We start from the raw sequence: 17,086 nt of genomic DNA on the forward strand, positions 1-17,086 counted from the left end.
ATAATAATAATAATATAATTAACTATGCTAGAAGAAAGATGTATGCACAAAATTGTAATAAATGCTAAGTAACTTGATGATTTTCCTTCCCATCCCTCAGGTCTTCTTTTCTGTATTAATCGGGGCTTTTAGTATTGGACAGGCATCTCCAAGCATTGAAGCATTTGCAAACGCAAGAGGAGCCGCTTATGAAATCTTTAAGATAATTGACAATGTAAGTCCAGGCTAGACATTTATCCATGCCAAAGTTTCTCTAATTAAAAGTCGGTTTCTTTATTGCTTTATTCCACTCTTCACAAATGTCACTAAAGATAGGCGGTGTAACCTAGTCATCTTCTGAAACTGTGTTCTGTTTAGAAGCCAAGCATTGACAGCTATTCGAAGAATGGACATAAACCAGATAATATTAAGGGAAATTTGGAATTCAAAAATGTTCACTTCAGTTACCCATCTCGAAAGGAAGTTAAGGTATGGTGATACCTGATTCATCAGCGATTCAACCATGGATTGGAGGAAGGGTTTCTGATACTTTATATTAGTGATTTTTTTTTTAAATGTATACATGCCCCTAGTTTTGACTTGAACTGTCAGTTCACACGGGATCTGTGCATTGCCCTTATGTTTATTTCTCGTTTGTCCTGTTAGATCTTTTTTTTAAAAATTTATTTTTATTATTATGTTTTTAAAGATTTTATTCATTTATTTGACAGACAGACGTCACAAGTAGGCAGAGAGGCAGGCAGAGAGAGAGAGAGAGAGGAAGGGAAGCAGGCTCCCCGCTGAGCATAGAGCCCGAGGGCAGGGCTCATTCCCAGGACCCTGAGATCATGACCTGAGCCAAAGGCAGAGGCTTTAACCCACTGATCCACCCAGGCGCCCCTATTTTTATTATTTTTAAAGACATCTCCTTTTTAAATTTATTTTATTTTTAATTTATTTTTCCTCACCATAGCACATACCCTCCCCAGTGTCCATCACCCGGCCACGGCATCCCTCTCACACCACTCCCCTCCGGCATCCCTCTCACACCACTCCCCTCCAGCAACCCTCAGTTTGTTCCTGGGATGAGGAGTCTATTATGGTCTGTCTCCCTCTCTGGTTTCATCTTGTTTCATTTTTCCCTCCCTTCCCCTATGATCCTCTGCCCTGTTAGATCTTGAAGGGCCTCAACCTGACGGTGGAGAGTGGGCAGACAGTGGCGCTGGTCGGGAACAGCGGCTGCGGGAAAAGCACAACAGTGCAGCTAATGCAAAGGCTCTACGACCCCACAGACGGCACGGTGAGGCGGCTCATGCCGAAAGCGATGGTTCGGCGACCAGCAGTTACCCCGGGCACATCTCATGTTTCAAATCGGCAATGCACGGAACTCACGCTTACTTTTTATTTCAGGTCTGTATTGATGGACAGGACATTAGGGCCATCAATGTAAGGTACCTTCGGGAAATTATTGGTGTGGTGAGTCAGGAACCTGTGCTGTTTGCCACCACGATAGCTGAAAACATTCGCTATGGCCGTGAGAATGTCACCATGGAAGAGATTGAGAAAGCTGTTAAGGAAGCCAACGCCTATGACTTTATCATGAAACTACCCAATGTAAGTCCTTCTCGATCTCTGCCATGCTGGAGGTTCAAAGATTGGAATGCCAGCCTAATGCAGAAGAAGTTAGGAATCCACTATGCATTAAAGGAAACTTCTAAGAAGAGAAATCACGATGACTTCAGATTTTAAAGCTTGATCTAGCACCATCAATTCCTAGTAGGCATATTGATAAAAATTGGGGTTGGTTATTGCTGAGTTTTAAGGAACTGGATCATATTGCCTATGGGTTGTTTATGGGATTACTTCCCATCTTAAAATGTAGCTGGCATAGCTTGTTGTTTTGCTAACTTCCCTACAACCCCACTTTATTTTCTGTGTTGTAGAAATTTGACACCCTGGTTGGAGAGAGAGGGGCCCAGCTGAGTGGTGGACAGAAGCAGAGGATCGCCATCGCTCGGGCCCTGGTTCGAAACCCCAAGATCCTCCTGCTGGACGAGGCCACGTCAGCCCTGGACACTGAAAGCGAAGCAGTGGTTCAGGTGGCCCTGGATAAGGTCTGTGAGCCTCAATTCAAACCAACCTAATTTGTAAGCATAGGGACATCCCTCTGTTAATTCTTCTTGAATATTATTTTTTTAAAGATGTTATTTATTGATTTGACAGAGAGAGAGATCACAAGTAGGCAGAGAAACAGGCAGAGAGAGAGGAGGAAGCAGGCTCCCCACTGAGCAGAGAGCCCATTGAGGGGCTCGATCTCAGGACCCTGAGATCATGACCTGAACCAAAGGCAGAGGCTTAACCCACTGAGCCATCCAGGCGCCCCTTGAAAATTATTTTTTTTAAAAAGGACATTTCTGATGGCTCCTAACATGATGCTGTCAAGTTTCAAAATCACATCTCCAGTCCTCTTTGGATCTGTTCATTTCATTTCTATTTATTTCTCTATTTTTTTAAAGTAGAAATGAATAAACTTTCACTGAGAGAAACTTGCAAAATTTTAAAATTAAACAACGAGGTAGAGAGATTCAAATGAAAATTGGTCTTCGTTTTGATCTTGAAAACTTGGCTGTGGAGATAACCTCATTATTTAGGTTTTCTATTTTTGCTGTTGTCAATAAGAGGAAAATACAATGAAGGTTCACGTTTAATTTTCAAGATGTCAAATACCCATTGAAGATCCCATGGGAAATGACCAAAATCTCTTGTCCTTGGGAAAGGGGAAGAGAATTGATGTTGGAAACTTACGTGGGCCATGAAATGTCCTTGTCTGTCAACAGAGTCTGACCTTCCTACAGTCCTTGATTTTACATGTCTCATTCCCCACATCAGATTTGAGAGCTTACACTGTGCTGGGCACTGTTTGCTTGGTCTCTGACATGTATTGGTAATAATTAGCCTAGCTCTGAGAGGACAAGGAATATGAAAATCTCTAAAGTTTTTATTTAAATTCCAGTTTGTTAACATACAGTATAATATTAGTGTCAGGTGTACAATATAGTGGTTGAACACTTTTTTTGAGTATTGAGTTTTGTAAGTTCTTAATATATTTTGGACACTAACTCTTTAACAGATATGTCGTTTGCAAATATCTTCTCTCATTCAGTAGGTTGCCTTTTAGTTTTGTTGATTATTTCCTTCACTGTACAAAAGTTTTTATTTTGATGAAGTCCCAATAGTTTATTTTTGCTTTTGTTTCCCTTGCCTGAGGAGAAATACCTACAAAGAAATTGCTACAGCTGATGTTAGAGGTTTACTACCTGTGTTTTCCTCTAGGATTTTTTATGGTTTCAGGTCTCACATTTAGGTCTTTAAACCATTTTGAATTTATTTTTGTGTGTGCTGCAAGAAAGTGGTCAAGTTTGATTCTTTTGCAAGTTGCTATCCAGTTTTCCCAACACCATTTATTGGAGACTTTTTCCCAGGGGGTGTTTTTTTCTGCTTTACCAAGACCAGCTGACCATATAGTTGTGAGTTTCTTTAGTTCTTTCTTTCCTTCTTTTTCTTTTTTTTTTTTCAGCTAATGCCTTTTTAATCATTGCAATATTTAACTGCCTTTAAATAGGTTGTGTTTTTTTTAATAGACATATAATGTATTATTTGCTTCAGGGGTACAGGTCTGTGAATTTTATTTCTTTTTGTTATCTGATTGCTGAGGCTAGGACTTCCAGTAAGTACTATCTTGAACAACAGTAGTGAGAGTGGACATCCCTGTTGTGTTCCTGACCTTAGAGGAAAAGCTCTGTTTTTCCCCATTGAGGATGATATTAACTGTGGGTCTTTCACAGATGGCCTTTGTGATGTTGAGGTATGTTCCCTCTAAACCTACTTTGTTCAGGGTTTTTATCATCAATGAATGTTGTCCTTTGTCTGAAGCTTTTTTCTGTGTCTATTGAAATGAAATGAAATGGTTCTTATCTTTTCTTTTGTTAATGTGGTGTATCATGTTGATTGATTTGAGAATATTGAGCAACACTTGCAACCCAGGAATAAATCTCCAGTAATTTTGGTGAATGACTTTTTTAATATATTGCTGGATTTTGTTTGCTAGTATTTTATTGTGAAATTTTGCATCTGTGCTCATCATATTGGTCTGTAGTTCTCTTTTTTAGTGGAGTTTCTATCTGGTTCCAGTATCAGGTTAATGCTGGCCTCATAGAATGACTTTAGAAGTTTTCCCTCCTTTTCTATTTTTTGGAATAGTTTGAGAAGAATTGGTATTAATTCCTTTTTAAGTGTTTGGTATAAGTTCCTCTGAAGCCATCTGGCCCTAGATTTTGTTTTTTGAGGTGTTTCAATTACTGATTTTATTTCTTTGCTGTTATGGGTCTGTTCAAGTTTTCAACTTCTTTCAGGTTTGGTAGCTTTTATGTTTCTAGGAATTTATCCATTTCTTCCAAGTTGTCCAGTTTGCTGGTGTATAGTTTTTCATCATATTCACTTATAATTGTTTGTATTTCTGTGATGCTTGTGTTTTGTTTTTTTTTTTTTCCCTGTCAGTGATTTTATTTGGGTCTTTGCTATTTTTTTTTTAAATAAGTTTTGCTAGTGGTTTATCAGTTTTATTAGTTTTTTCAAAGAACCAGCTCCTGGTTTCACTGACCTATTCTATTGTATTTTGGTTTTTGGTTTGTTTGTTTATTTATTTATTAGTTTCTATATCATTTATTTCAACTCTAGTCTTTGTTATTTCCTTCTTTCTGCTGGCTCTGGGCTTCCTTTGTTGTTCTTTTTCTAGTCTCTTTAGGTATAATGTTAGGTTGTTTATTGAGATTTTTTTTTTTTTTTTTTTTTTTTTTTGCTTCTTGACATAGACCTGTATTGCTCTATAGTTCCCTCTTAAGACTGCTTTTGCTGTATCCCAAAGGTATTGGACTGTTTTGTTTTCATTTTCATTTGTTTCCATGATTTTTTTTTTATTTCTTCTTTGATTTCCTGGTTGACTCATTCATTCTCTAGTAGCAGGTTGTTTAACCTCCATGTATTTGTGGTCTTTCCAAATTTTTTCTGTGGTTGATTACTAGTTTCATTATGCATGGCCAGAAAAGGTGTATGGTATGATTTCCTCTTTTTGTATTTGTTGAGTCCTGTTGTGTTGCTCAATATGTGATCTGTTTGGGAAAATATCCCATGTGCACTTGAAAAGAATATATATTCTGCTATGTTAGGATGGAATGTTCTGAATACATCTGTTAAATCCATCTGGTCCAGTGTGTCATTCGAAGCCACTGTTTCCTTGTTGACTTTCTGCTTGCATCATCTGTCCATTGATGTGAGTGGGATGTTAAAGTTCCCCTACTATTATTGTATTATCATATTATCATATCATATCATATTATCATAATCATTATTGTATTATCATTGTATTAATAAAATTATTATAATAATTTTATATTATTACATATATATGTTATATATATAGTGTGTGTGTGTGTGTGTGCTGCCTTGTTGAGTACATAGATATTTATAGTTGTTATATCTTTTTGTTGGAATGCCTTCTTTATGATTATAGAATGCCCTTCGTTGTCTTTTTTTTTTTTTTAAGTCTAGTTTATCCAATATAAATATTTACTTTGGCTTTCTTTTGACATCCACTTGCATGATAAATGTTTCTCCATCCCTTCACTTTCAATCTGTAAGTATCTTTGGGTCTAAAATGAGTTTCTTGTAGACAGTATAAAGATGGGTCTTGTATTTTTATTCATTCTGATACCCTATGTCTTTTGATTATTTAGTCCATTTATATTCAGAGTAATTATGGATAGGTTTGTGTTTGTTTTCATTTTATTACTTGCTTTGTCATTATTTGTAGAGATTTTCTCTGACCCTTTCTTATCTTTGTCACTTTTGGTCTCTCCATACTCAGAGTCCCCTTTAATATTTCTTGAGGGCTCATTTTAGTGATCACAAACTCCTCTAGTTTTTGTTTGGCATATTTCTTGACACTCCTTCTATTCTGAATGGTAGCCTTGCTGGATAGGGTATTTTTGGTTGCAGATTTTTCCTGTCCAGAACCTAGAATATTATAATTCCACTCCCTTCTGGCTTCCCAAGTTTTTGTTAAGAGAGCTCCAGCTAATTTTATGGATTTTCCTTTGTAAGTTAAGGATTTCTTTTGTCTTGCCACCTTTAAGATTTTTTTTAATCACTATATTTCACAAATTTAGTTACAATATGTCTTTGCGTTGACCTGCTTTTGTTGATTTTGATGGGAGTTCTCCGTTCCTTCTGGATCTGGACATTTGTCTCATTCCCAGATTAGGGAAACTTTCTGCTATGGTTTCTTGAAATAAGTTTTCTGCCCCCTTTTCTCTCTCTCCTTCTTCTAGGACTCCTGTAATATGAATGTTATTATGATTGATGGAGTCACCGAGTTGCCTCAGTCTATTCTCATGTTCCGTAATTTTTCTTTCTCTCTTTTGTTCAGCGCCATTATTTTCCATTATTTTGTCTTTTAGGTCACTAATTCGTTCTTCTGCTTCTCCCAGTCTGCTGTTCATTGTATCATACCTGTTTCCAAACTCATTTATTGCATTCTTCATCTCTAATTCTTTTTTAACTCTCTTATCTCTTTGGTAAGGGTCTCCCTGATGTCTTCTATTCTTTTCCCAAGCCCAGTGAATATCCTTATGATTATTGCTTTAAATTATCCATCAGAAATGTTACTTATCTCTGTTTTGTTTAGTTCTCAGGCCATGGCTTTGACTTGTTCTCTCATTTCAGATAAATCCCTCCATCTTGACATTTTGTCTAAGTCTCTGCCTTCTTTTATGTGCTACAAAAGCCATTTATGTTGCCTGCTTCCAGAAGATAATGGCTTTATGAAGAAGAGGTCATGTAGTATCCAGGGCCTGGTGCTTCAGGGAGTGTCAATGATGTGTACTATGTGCACTCTGCTGTTGTGTTTTGGTTGCTCTGTCCTTAAGGCCAGTCATTTGCAGAGGCTCTCCTTGCCTGCTGTAGGTAGTGTTTGGTCCCTGGCCTGAATGTGGTGAGTTTTAGCTAGGGGTGCTCTTGTCTGCTAATGAAATGAGACCTGACACCAACTCTACAAGAACTGAGGCCTGGTAGAACTCACTGGTCAGGAGATAGGGAGTGGGCAGGGTTTTGTGCTGGTCTTCTAGAAGAGGGACTTACCTTGCTCCCTCTGACGCCAGTGTGACTTAGAAGGCAGTCCCTCCAGAGCACAATAGGGCGGGGCCTGGTTTAAGTAAATTAGGCAGCCATTGTCTGAGCTGAGCTGCTTTCCTCAGGTGACTGGTGCTGTGTTTATGCTGAGGGGTGGAGGAAGGGAAATGGTGCCAGTCAGTTCCTTTGTCTCCTCAAACAGTGCCTCTCAGGGATATGCTTTGCAAAGAGTGAATAATATCCCCCAGTGTACCACACCCATTTTTTAGGTCACGGTTTCCATGCTATCCACTCCCAGGTTATTTGTCTGCCTTCTTTCCAGGATCAGCGTGGTGCCCCCCAAGCTTTATCCCAGCCAACCTACTGACCTTTAAAACTATAGGCTTTAAACCCTGATGGTTGCAAGAACTCACAAAATCCAGCCCATCTTGCTTCCCAAGCCAGTGGCTTTGGGGAAATATTCTGCATATGAGTTCCCTGTGTGTTCTTCTCTCTCTGTCTTTCTCCCTCTCTCACACATGCCCTTCTCCACCACCACTGCAGCACTGTTTCTCCTTAAACCACATCTCCTAACTTCCGGTCTTCTTAGTGAGGCCTCCTCTTTCTCCTTAGTTGTAGAGTTTGTTCTTTCAGTCTTCAGGTGGATTTCTCAGGTATCTAGGATGATATAATAGTTACCTAGTTGTGTTTGTGGGAGGAGATGGACCTAGGGTCCTCCTACTTTACCATCTTCCTCTCCAGAATATGAAGACCTTTTAACCCAGAAGTGCCATGAGTAGAAGTGTCACAGTAGAATTCAAAGATGAACTCATATTTGTTCCAGCTTTCCCCTTCCCTAATAACAAAATGACACTGGATATTCCTTTAAATATCCTGCCAATGTGTTTAATAGATTGTTGAGGAAGGGAAAAGCAAGTTACTAAAAACTGAGTGAACCAAAATAGAGGCAGATGGGATTGTGGCTGTGATTTCTCCCTTCACTTTGCTTATCTGTAACTTGACCTCTGTGTTTCCTTATTATTCTACAGTGAAACATGTATTAAATTATGAAAATGATTTTAAAGGTTGTTCTAAAGATACTTCTTTAGGAGCACCTGGGTGGTTCAGTTGGTTGAGCATCTGACTCTTGATTTCAGCTCAGGTCATAATCCCAGGGTCTTGGGACCGAGCCCTGCATCGGGCTCTCTGCTCAGCAGGGAGCTTGCTTCTCTCTCTCTCTCTCTCTCTCTCTCTGCCTGTCTCTCTGCCTACTTGTGATCTCTCTCTCCATCAAATAAATAAATAAAATCTTTAAAAAAAAAAAAAAAAACACCAAGATTCCCTCTCTCTCCCTCTACCCTCCCCACCCACCCCAAAATACATGAACTCTTAAAAAATATTTTTCCTTTAGAATATAAATTTTGGGGGGAGAATTCCAAATGCCCCCCTTTTTTAAAAAACATCCAAAGAATTGATTCATTATCTTCTCTAACTTCTAGTTGCTACCACCTAATGTTTCTACATGTATTGTTTTCTTCTTGTCAGAGTTTTCCACTTCTCTTCTTTATATTGATCCTAATAACCTCGTATTGTTAGTTTGAGGATATTATTGCTAGTTCCTGGAGAGAGATACAAAGTCAAAAAGTCAAAGCCTTAAGGAAAGTTACAGAGGTGAAAGAAATCTCAGAATGTTCTGTTTCCATATTAAACCCTTTTGACCTCTTCCATATTAAACAAAAATGACACCGAGCACTTAAAAACATTTGCATAGCTCTTCAGTTTTCCCATAATGCATCTACCTCAGAATAAGTAACATTACAATAACTAATATTGTATACATATCACAATGCTTTGTGTACGTTATATTATTTGGTCATCACAACTACTTGAAGAAATCAGTATTAATATTATCTCCATTTTATATGAGCCTCACACAGGTTAAAAGATTTGGATAAAATTGTGGAATTCATAAATGGCAGAGCTAAGATTAGAGGTCAGATCAGTTTGGCACTGAAGACTGGACTTTGCTGCCTCACACTGATTGTCCATCTTAATCATCCAGAGGTTCTGTGAAATAGGACACCAGGAGTCCCCAGACTGATGGTGTCTAGTGTGTACCCAGACCACACACTGGCTTGGGTCTGCTCTGATTGGCCAGTGCCTGGATTATAGCTTTTTTTATTTTGTATAAGCCCCTGATTATTATTATAAACTCAGGCTGATAGAGGTTGAGTAAAATTCTTAGAAGTTTATCTAGTATTAATATGTGACCATCACATTTGTGCTCATTTATTACAATATTATTAAATATTATATTAATAATTATTAATTAATATAATTATAGAACTATATAATTATAACAATCATATAATGTATGGTTGTAATATTAATAATATTAATATCATTTAATATTATTAAAATTATATTATAATTTTATTATAATAAAACATCATTTTAAACCATGATCTGTTGACTAAACATTTACTGAAGCCAGAGATGACCTTATATAGCTTAGATGGTTTTACAATATCCAAGGCATTGGCATTCAGTAAATATAAATTGAATGAATTTTTGTCTGTAATTGTCCATGTATTCAAAAACCTAATTTCTCTCTCTTTAGGCCAGAAAAGGCCGGACCACCATTGTGATAGCTCATCGTTTGTCTACAGTTCGTAATGCTGATGTCATCGCTGGCTTTGATGATGGAGTCATTGTGGAGAAAGGAAATCATGATGAACTCATGAAAGAGAAAGGCATTTACTTCAAACTCGTCACAATGCAGGTATATAGTCCAAGTCTAGAGTTTTCCTGAAATATCTCAAGTACAAACTGATTTGTTGTGTGTAGTACTATAAATAAATGTTACTTTACTTGATTATCTTGATAGGTGAGGAAAAATACTTAGGGAATTCAGACCAGATTTTTCTTCCTATTGAAAGGGAGGGGAAATAAAGAAGGGTAATTGGAGAAAATTAAAAGTTTAAAAAGGTTTAAAGGTCATCTATCTACTGTAGTAGCCACTGGCCTCATGTGGCTATTGAATACTTCAGTGACAATTATTCTGAATTGAAGTGTTTTAAATAGAAAATGCATCCCAGATTTTAAAGATGTGGTACAAAAGAAGAATGCAAAATATCTCAGTAAGTTTTTACAATGATTACATGTTGAAATGCTAATATCTTGGATACAGTAGGTTAAATAAAATGCAGAGTAAAAATGGATTTTTCTCTCACATTTTTTAATGTGGCTACTGAGAAAATTTTAAATGATAAATGTGGGTTACAGGAATATGTGCCATATTTCCTTTGATAGCGCTGGCCCAAAGCAAATATTACTGAGCCCCAAAACACCCAGAAAAAGTAGATGACAAGGTACTGTACAAGGAGGAGAAGTCATGTTCTTTCAGCATATTCAGTGGCAATTCCCCTTCAGCGGGTTTAATTTTCAAATGTACCACCCATTTACATACAACCCCATGCCCCCAGCAGCAGTTTAACTTTGTCCTTTCCTACAATGATGTTAATTACCACTTTCCTTGATAGCTGATCTTTGGCAAGTAATTTTTATTTGTTTTTGAGCCTAACCTTTTTGTGCTTATTTCTTATTTATTTTAGACAAGAGGAAATGAAATTGAATTAGAAAATGCCATTAGTGAATCCAAAAGTGAAATTGATGCCTTGGAAATGCCTCCAAAAGACTCAGGATCCAGTTTAATAAGGAGAAGATCAACTCTCAAGAGTATACATGCCCCACAAGGCCAGGACAGAAAGCTTGGGACAGAAGAGGACTTGGTACGGAGAGGATGTAGAGTTAGTTATGTCTTCAGTCCTCCCTCTGGGTTAGCACTGGGGTGGCAGGAGTAGGAATAAAAAAAGATTTCTCCAGAATCCTCCTGTCCTATTCCCAAAATGTTCCACAAACCAAAATCTTTAACATTTTAGACTTCAGGTTATAATTCATGAATGAAAATTTATAAGACATGAATTTTAGAATTATAACTTATAATGTGAAGATTTTTTTAAAAAGATTTTATTTATTTACTTGACAGACAGCGATCACAAGGAGGCAGAGAGGCAGGCAGAGAAAGAGAGGAGGAAGCAGGCTCCCTGTCAAGCTGAGAGCCTGATGCGAGGCTCGATCCCAGGACCCTGGGATCATGACCTGAGCTGAAGGGAGAGGCTTTACCTACTGAGCTACCCAGGCACCCAAGATTTTTTTTTTTTTTTAAAGATTTATTTATTTCTTAATGCTGGCACTCATGCACGGGGAAGGGGTGGGCCAGAGGGAGGAAGACTGAGGGAGATGGAGAAGCAGAGTCCCTGCTGAGTGCAGAGCTGCACACAGGACTTGATCTCAAGACCCTGAGATCATGACCTGAGTCCAAATCAAGAGTTGGATGCTTAACCAACTGAGCCATTCAGGGGCCTCTGTGATACAAAGAGATTCTAATGGGTCTTCAAATGTGGACACTTCTCTTCTTTTACCTGTACTTGTAAATACTCCAGATATCAGGTCAGTATTAAATGTTCGTGGAAATATCATTTATTTCTTAAACTATAAAAGAGCAATATAATAGAATCTGTCAGTACTTTTTAAAAAATTAAATAATGATCAACTCATAAACAGGAATAAGATACCTTCCTTTAAAAATTTTAGTACAGGGGCACATGGGTGACTCAGTCGGTTAAGCATCAGCCGGCATCAAGCCCGGCATCTAGCTTTCTGCTCAGCAAGGCAGTCTGCTTCACACTCTCCCTCTCCCTCTGCCCATTTTCTCTCTCTCAATCGCGCTCTCTCTCAAATAAATAAAATCTTTTTAAAATTGTTTGGTACCTATGGAAGGACTGTCTCATTAAACTGATAAAAAGTATCAATTCTTTTTATAACTAGCTTGTTGTATTATTTTGCTTTCCAGAATGAAAATGTACCTCCAGTTTCCTTCTGGAGGATTCTGAAGCTGAATATAACTGAATGGCCTTATTTTGTGGTTGGTATATTTTGTGCTGTCATAAATGGAGGCCTGCAACCAGCCTTTTCAGTAATATTTTCAAGGATTATAGGGGTAAGTGTTTATGTTCATTTTCTGGGTTTATGTGTGAGTCCTGAGTAAAGAATGAGCTGTTTCTATTTGTAGCTGCATGCATAAGCCACAAAAAGTACTGTACCTTCTTATGAAACTTAGCAACTTGAGGATGTAAGTCTGCTTTGGGATAGGAAGGCTAATTTTTCAAGCCTGCCTTTGTCCCTGCAGTTAGTTGCTCTCTTAGGGCCCAGGTTCCTGAAGGTAGTCTGTGATATGAACCTGACCTGAGTGTCTCACCTGCCGTCCATGGGCTCTGAGTAAACATCATGAAAAGTCCTATCCCTGGTGCACAGAGAGAGTTCAAGGTGTGTTTGTCAGACTGACTGGAGACAGAGCTGTGGTATGACATACGCACTCGTCAGGGCGTGAGCAGGCCTGGCACGCTGCCTCTGGAAGACGTCCATCCCACTTGTTCAGATGAAAACAAAAAGGAATGGATTCCGAAATATGGATGTATGTTGGTTGTATCTGCTTTTAATGATGACGTTTTTTAACAATAAAGCCACCGCCCAGGCAGGAATGCTCTCTGTTTTGTGGTAGATGTTCAGAGAGCAAGCGGAGGATACCCTTGCCATAATGGCTAAAAACGTTACAGAGAAGGGAGTTGCTCCCTGCATGAAAGAGGCCAAACACGAACTTCTGATGTACCAAAAAATCCACAAATGTGCCCGTCTCCCTGTGCTTGGCTAACTGACTTCTCTTTGGTATTCGTATGTTCCATGTAGTCATTCAAGAAATATTTTTGCAGTGACGGCTCTGTGCCACATACTGTTCCAGGTGTTAAAAAAAAAAAAAAATGCCAAGAGGGAGATAAAGTGTTTGATAGCATGGAGCATATGTTCTAGGACAGGGGTTAGTAGACTTTTTCTATAAAGGGTAAGGGAGTAAACAATTTAGATTTTGGGCACCATATGGTCTCCATTGCAAATATTTAGCTCTACTGTTGGAGTGTAGAAGCACCCATAGTGCAGAAACAAATGAACATGATACTATTCCATGGAAGCTTTACAGAAACATTTGGCCGGTGGTCCCCAGGGAACTGATTCCTGGTCTAGCATTTGTGGTATAGGCAGGGAGATAGATCGTGGCATCATCAGGAAAAAAAAAATGGAAGTGGACTCATTAGGAATGGGTTTGGCTGTGTGTAACAAAAACTCAACCTAAGGATTTTATATTGTTTTCATTCCTCATGTCACGGTAAGTCTGGAAACAAGTGACCCAGGGCTAGCACACAGACACCTAGATATTGGTTAGGCAACCAGTCATCCACCCCGTTGAAGGTTTGTAACACAGGGTTTAAGGTTGTGGGCTCTAAGTTAGATTGCTCAGGTTTAAATCTTGGGGTCAACACTTGCCAGCTGTGTTACCTTGAACAAGTTAATTAACTTCTCTGTGCCTCTGTGTAAAGTCATGATGATAATAAATGTTAGGAGGTGATTGTGAAGATAAAAGGAATGGTACACGTGAATTTGTATAGAATAATATCTATCACAGGATAAGAGCTCACTGATTGTTAGCTATTTTGAGGTGGATTTTTTTTTTTCCTGTAAAAAGGATAAAGTTTACTGGGTTGGGTTAGGAATGTAGCTCTGTTACAATTTTGGCCCATTATGCAGGGAGTTGTTTGTTTTCTTTCCCCGTGAAGTAGTTTTTCTCTGTGTTCTCTAAGCCCAAGACATCGTGTTAGCTTTCTTGCCATCTCTGGAAAGATCTCCATGTGTGGTGCTGGGTCAGCTGGCTGTCTAAACTGCCCATCCTACAAAAGAGGCTGGCTCAAGGAGGCTCCTCTCTTACCGAGGGTGTGGGCTCAGTGAATGGCTGCCTCTCTCTGGTTTACCACAATGGCATTGGCAGATTTCTCTCCAGCTTGTAATGTCCAAATTGTAAAACAACAAATTGCCATACAATGTAGTTTCCTACCAAAAGAGGACGGTATTTATTCTCATTTCTACTTTACATATCTGGTGTGGCCCTGTGGCACTCATTACTCTAAGAGGAAGTATACGCAGAATAAGTATTGGGTCCTTTAGGAGCAACAGACCCATTCTTGGCCCTTAAGGAAGACAAAGTTTGCACATCTTTAGATTGGCATTAGGGAAACCAGCCCTGACTTCCAGTATACTAAGCCTTTCTTGACCCCCAAATATTGTGCTTGATGGGAAATGGGTCAGACCCAGAATGACTTCCTTAGTCTTTGAACTGAAAACCTGTAAATATTTTCTCAACAGGTTTTTACCAGAGACGAAGATCCTGAAACAAAAAGACAGAATAGTAATATGTTTTCTTTATTGTTTCTAGTCCTTGGAATTATTTCTTTTATTACATTCTTTCTTCAGGTAAGTGTCTGCATTTTCACTTTATTCATTTTTGGGAATGTGTTCTTGTTCAGCTGGGGAAATTTCTAAACACTTATGTAATTTGCTCTATTACTTGGACTACTAGCATCCAAGTTTCTTTGACATATTTAAAACAAAAATGTTTTGGGGCACCTGGGTGGCCTCCAACTCTTGATTTTAGCTCAGGGTCGTGGGATCGAGCCCCAACTCAGGTTCTATGCTGGGCATGGAACCTACTTAATTGTTTCTCCCTTTCCCTTTGTCCCTTCCCCCCAACTCACATACTTTCTCTTTCTCTCTCTCCAACAAACAAATGAATAAATAAATAAAATTTTAAAAATAAAAATATTTTAAATCAAAGATGTTTTGCTTCCACTGGAGCACCTGCTTACCTTCTCCCCCTACCACCATCACCTCTCCCAAACGAAATATTAATGAAATCAGAGGGAAGAAGGTGTTTGATCTAATCTGATGATTAGACATGAAAACTGAGGACTCAAAAATGGAATTCAGGGGAATCCTGGGCTTGAGTTTGGATATAAGTACTGCCAGTTAGTTTAAATCCTCAACATGTCTTGGTATATCCTGAAAACAACAAAAAGCAAGACACAGTAAGCAAGTCGCGCCGATCTAAAAAATGTTTGAAGAGTTTTTCATTCACCTTTTGGTAAAGGAGAAGGAACATTTTTTAATGATGGAAGAATGCCGGCCCTAAACAGAAACTGTAGACACTTTTGTAAAGAGTCAGATTTTACAGCTGCACATCACTGGGGTAAAACAATTGCAAAGAAATTCAGAGCTCTAAAAGTTGAGTGCGGTAAGGTGAAGTTTGAGTATGCTTTGCACCAGTTCCTAATTTTGTGGTTTCAGGCAAATAAATAATGTACACTAAGCCTCGATTTCCTCATCTGTAAAATAGGGATGTTAGTACCTTCCTCTTGATGATTAAAATGAATAATGTCACCAGTGTCACATGTTCTTTCCGTGCCTGGAGAGGAGCCTTGGAGGAGCGGCCAGGCAGCTGTCTGGCAGAGCCCGGCAGAACCCTGGAGCCCCGCGGTGGAGCAGCAATGTTCGCGCATGCCCAGAGGCCTCTGGTGCTCTGGGCATGCACATCCCCATAGGCGAGGGAGCCATGGCCAGGGCTGAGGTCATTTTTCTTCCCAGAAGGACATTTGTAAGGACCATTCTCTTCCTAGCCCCAGCTGGAGCTTTGACTCGTGAAGAAAAGTGAAGACATCTCTTGGAAACGTGTTCATGTAAATGTAAATCTACTTGAAAGATCAAGACTTTAAAATCTTTTTCTCCTGACACAAAGCTTATAAAAGAATAGCAAATGTCATAGACCCAGCTCTTTCCCAGAAGCCTTGAGGAGGGCCTAGCGGATTTGAATACACAATGTTTCATAATCAGAAAGGCTAGTTTGCATATCATAAGGAGGTTCTTATATGCAAGGAACTCCTGGATTCCCTCATGGAGGTGCCATTGCAACCATGATTGATGCTACTGTTGGTGTGTCTGTGATTATAGCTGGAGGAGTCGTCAAGACTTCTGGTCTCAACATCAGTTTTGTTTTGTTTTGTTTTGTTTTTAAAGATTTTACCTATTTATTTGACAGAGATCACAAGTAGGCAGAAAGGCAGGCAGAGAGAGAGGAGGAAGCAGGCTCCCTGCCGAGCAGAGAGCCCCATGGATCCCAGGATCCCAGGGTCCTGGGATCATGATCCGAGCTGAAGGCAGAGGCTTTAACCCACTGAGCCACCGAGGCGCCCTCAACATCAGTTTTAAAACACCTTTCTCCCTTTGTTTTGTTGTGATAAATAGCCAACTGGATAAAGTTGAAGGAAGGAAATTGTTTCCTGTAATGTTTGAAACATGGATGAGAGGACTCTATCCTCAGAGGCAAGAAGCTTATTTGTAAAGCTGGATCCTGAAAAAAGTTTGACCTTGAAGAGCTTCTGGTCCATCCTACACCAATCTGTTAGGCTCTCTTTCCTCCAGAAGAAGCTGTTTTCCCCAGGCAAGCTCTACTTACTTGCTATTGAGTCCCCCAGAGGGTAAAGCCTGTTAACAACAACCTTCCTGAACTCATCTTCCAAATACAACTCCAGGAGCCAATTCCACCTTCTAAACTTTTTAACACAGAAGCACTCCCTGGGAGAGTGCCAGCAGATCTTTGTGTCTCTTTAGGGCAAGTGTCTGGTTCATGGGTTTCAATGGGCTCCTTAACGTTGCACAAGCATGATGTCTGCCCCATTGCAGACTGGGGACACAATGCCTATTGAAAGGTATTGTTTTGTTTTAAGATTTTATTTATTCATTTGAGAGGTAATGAGAGAGAGAGCACGAGAGGAGCGAGGGTCAGAGGGAGAAGAAGACTCCCCACCAAACAGGGAGCGCAATGCAGGACTGGATCCCAGAATCCATGATCATGACCAGAGCTGAAGGCAGTTGTTTAACCAACTGAGCCACCCAAGTTCCCACATATTAGAAGTTTTACCAAAAACTTAGATATGCCAGAAAA

General features: G+C 39.2%; 1 protein-coding gene across 1 annotated transcript in view; it reads left to right on the forward strand.

Annotated features, from left to right (window-relative positions):
* The window catches only part of ABCB1 (ATP binding cassette subfamily B member 1), a 108,386-nt gene that overhangs the window by 54,990 nt on the left and 36,310 nt on the right, over nt 1-17,086 (forward strand). Inside the window, exons 10-18 of the mRNA XM_082692371.1 lie at nt 101-214; nt 358-468; nt 1,154-1,279; nt 1,390-1,593; nt 1,923-2,093; nt 9,764-9,925; nt 10,758-10,934; nt 12,059-12,205; nt 14,455-14,562. Coding sequence (XP_082548497.1) covers nt 101-214; nt 358-468; nt 1,154-1,279; nt 1,390-1,593; nt 1,923-2,093; nt 9,764-9,925; nt 10,758-10,934; nt 12,059-12,205; nt 14,455-14,562 — 1,320 coding nt within the window. The remainder of the gene's footprint in view (nt 1-100; nt 215-357; nt 469-1,153; nt 1,280-1,389; nt 1,594-1,922; nt 2,094-9,763; nt 9,926-10,757; nt 10,935-12,058; nt 12,206-14,454; nt 14,563-17,086) is intronic.

The sequence above is a fragment of the Mustela nivalis genome (assembly GCF_964662115.1).
Source record: "Mustela nivalis genome assembly, chromosome: 12".
In the NCBI taxonomy this organism is placed as follows: Eukaryota; Metazoa; Chordata; class Mammalia; order Carnivora; family Mustelidae; genus Mustela; species Mustela nivalis.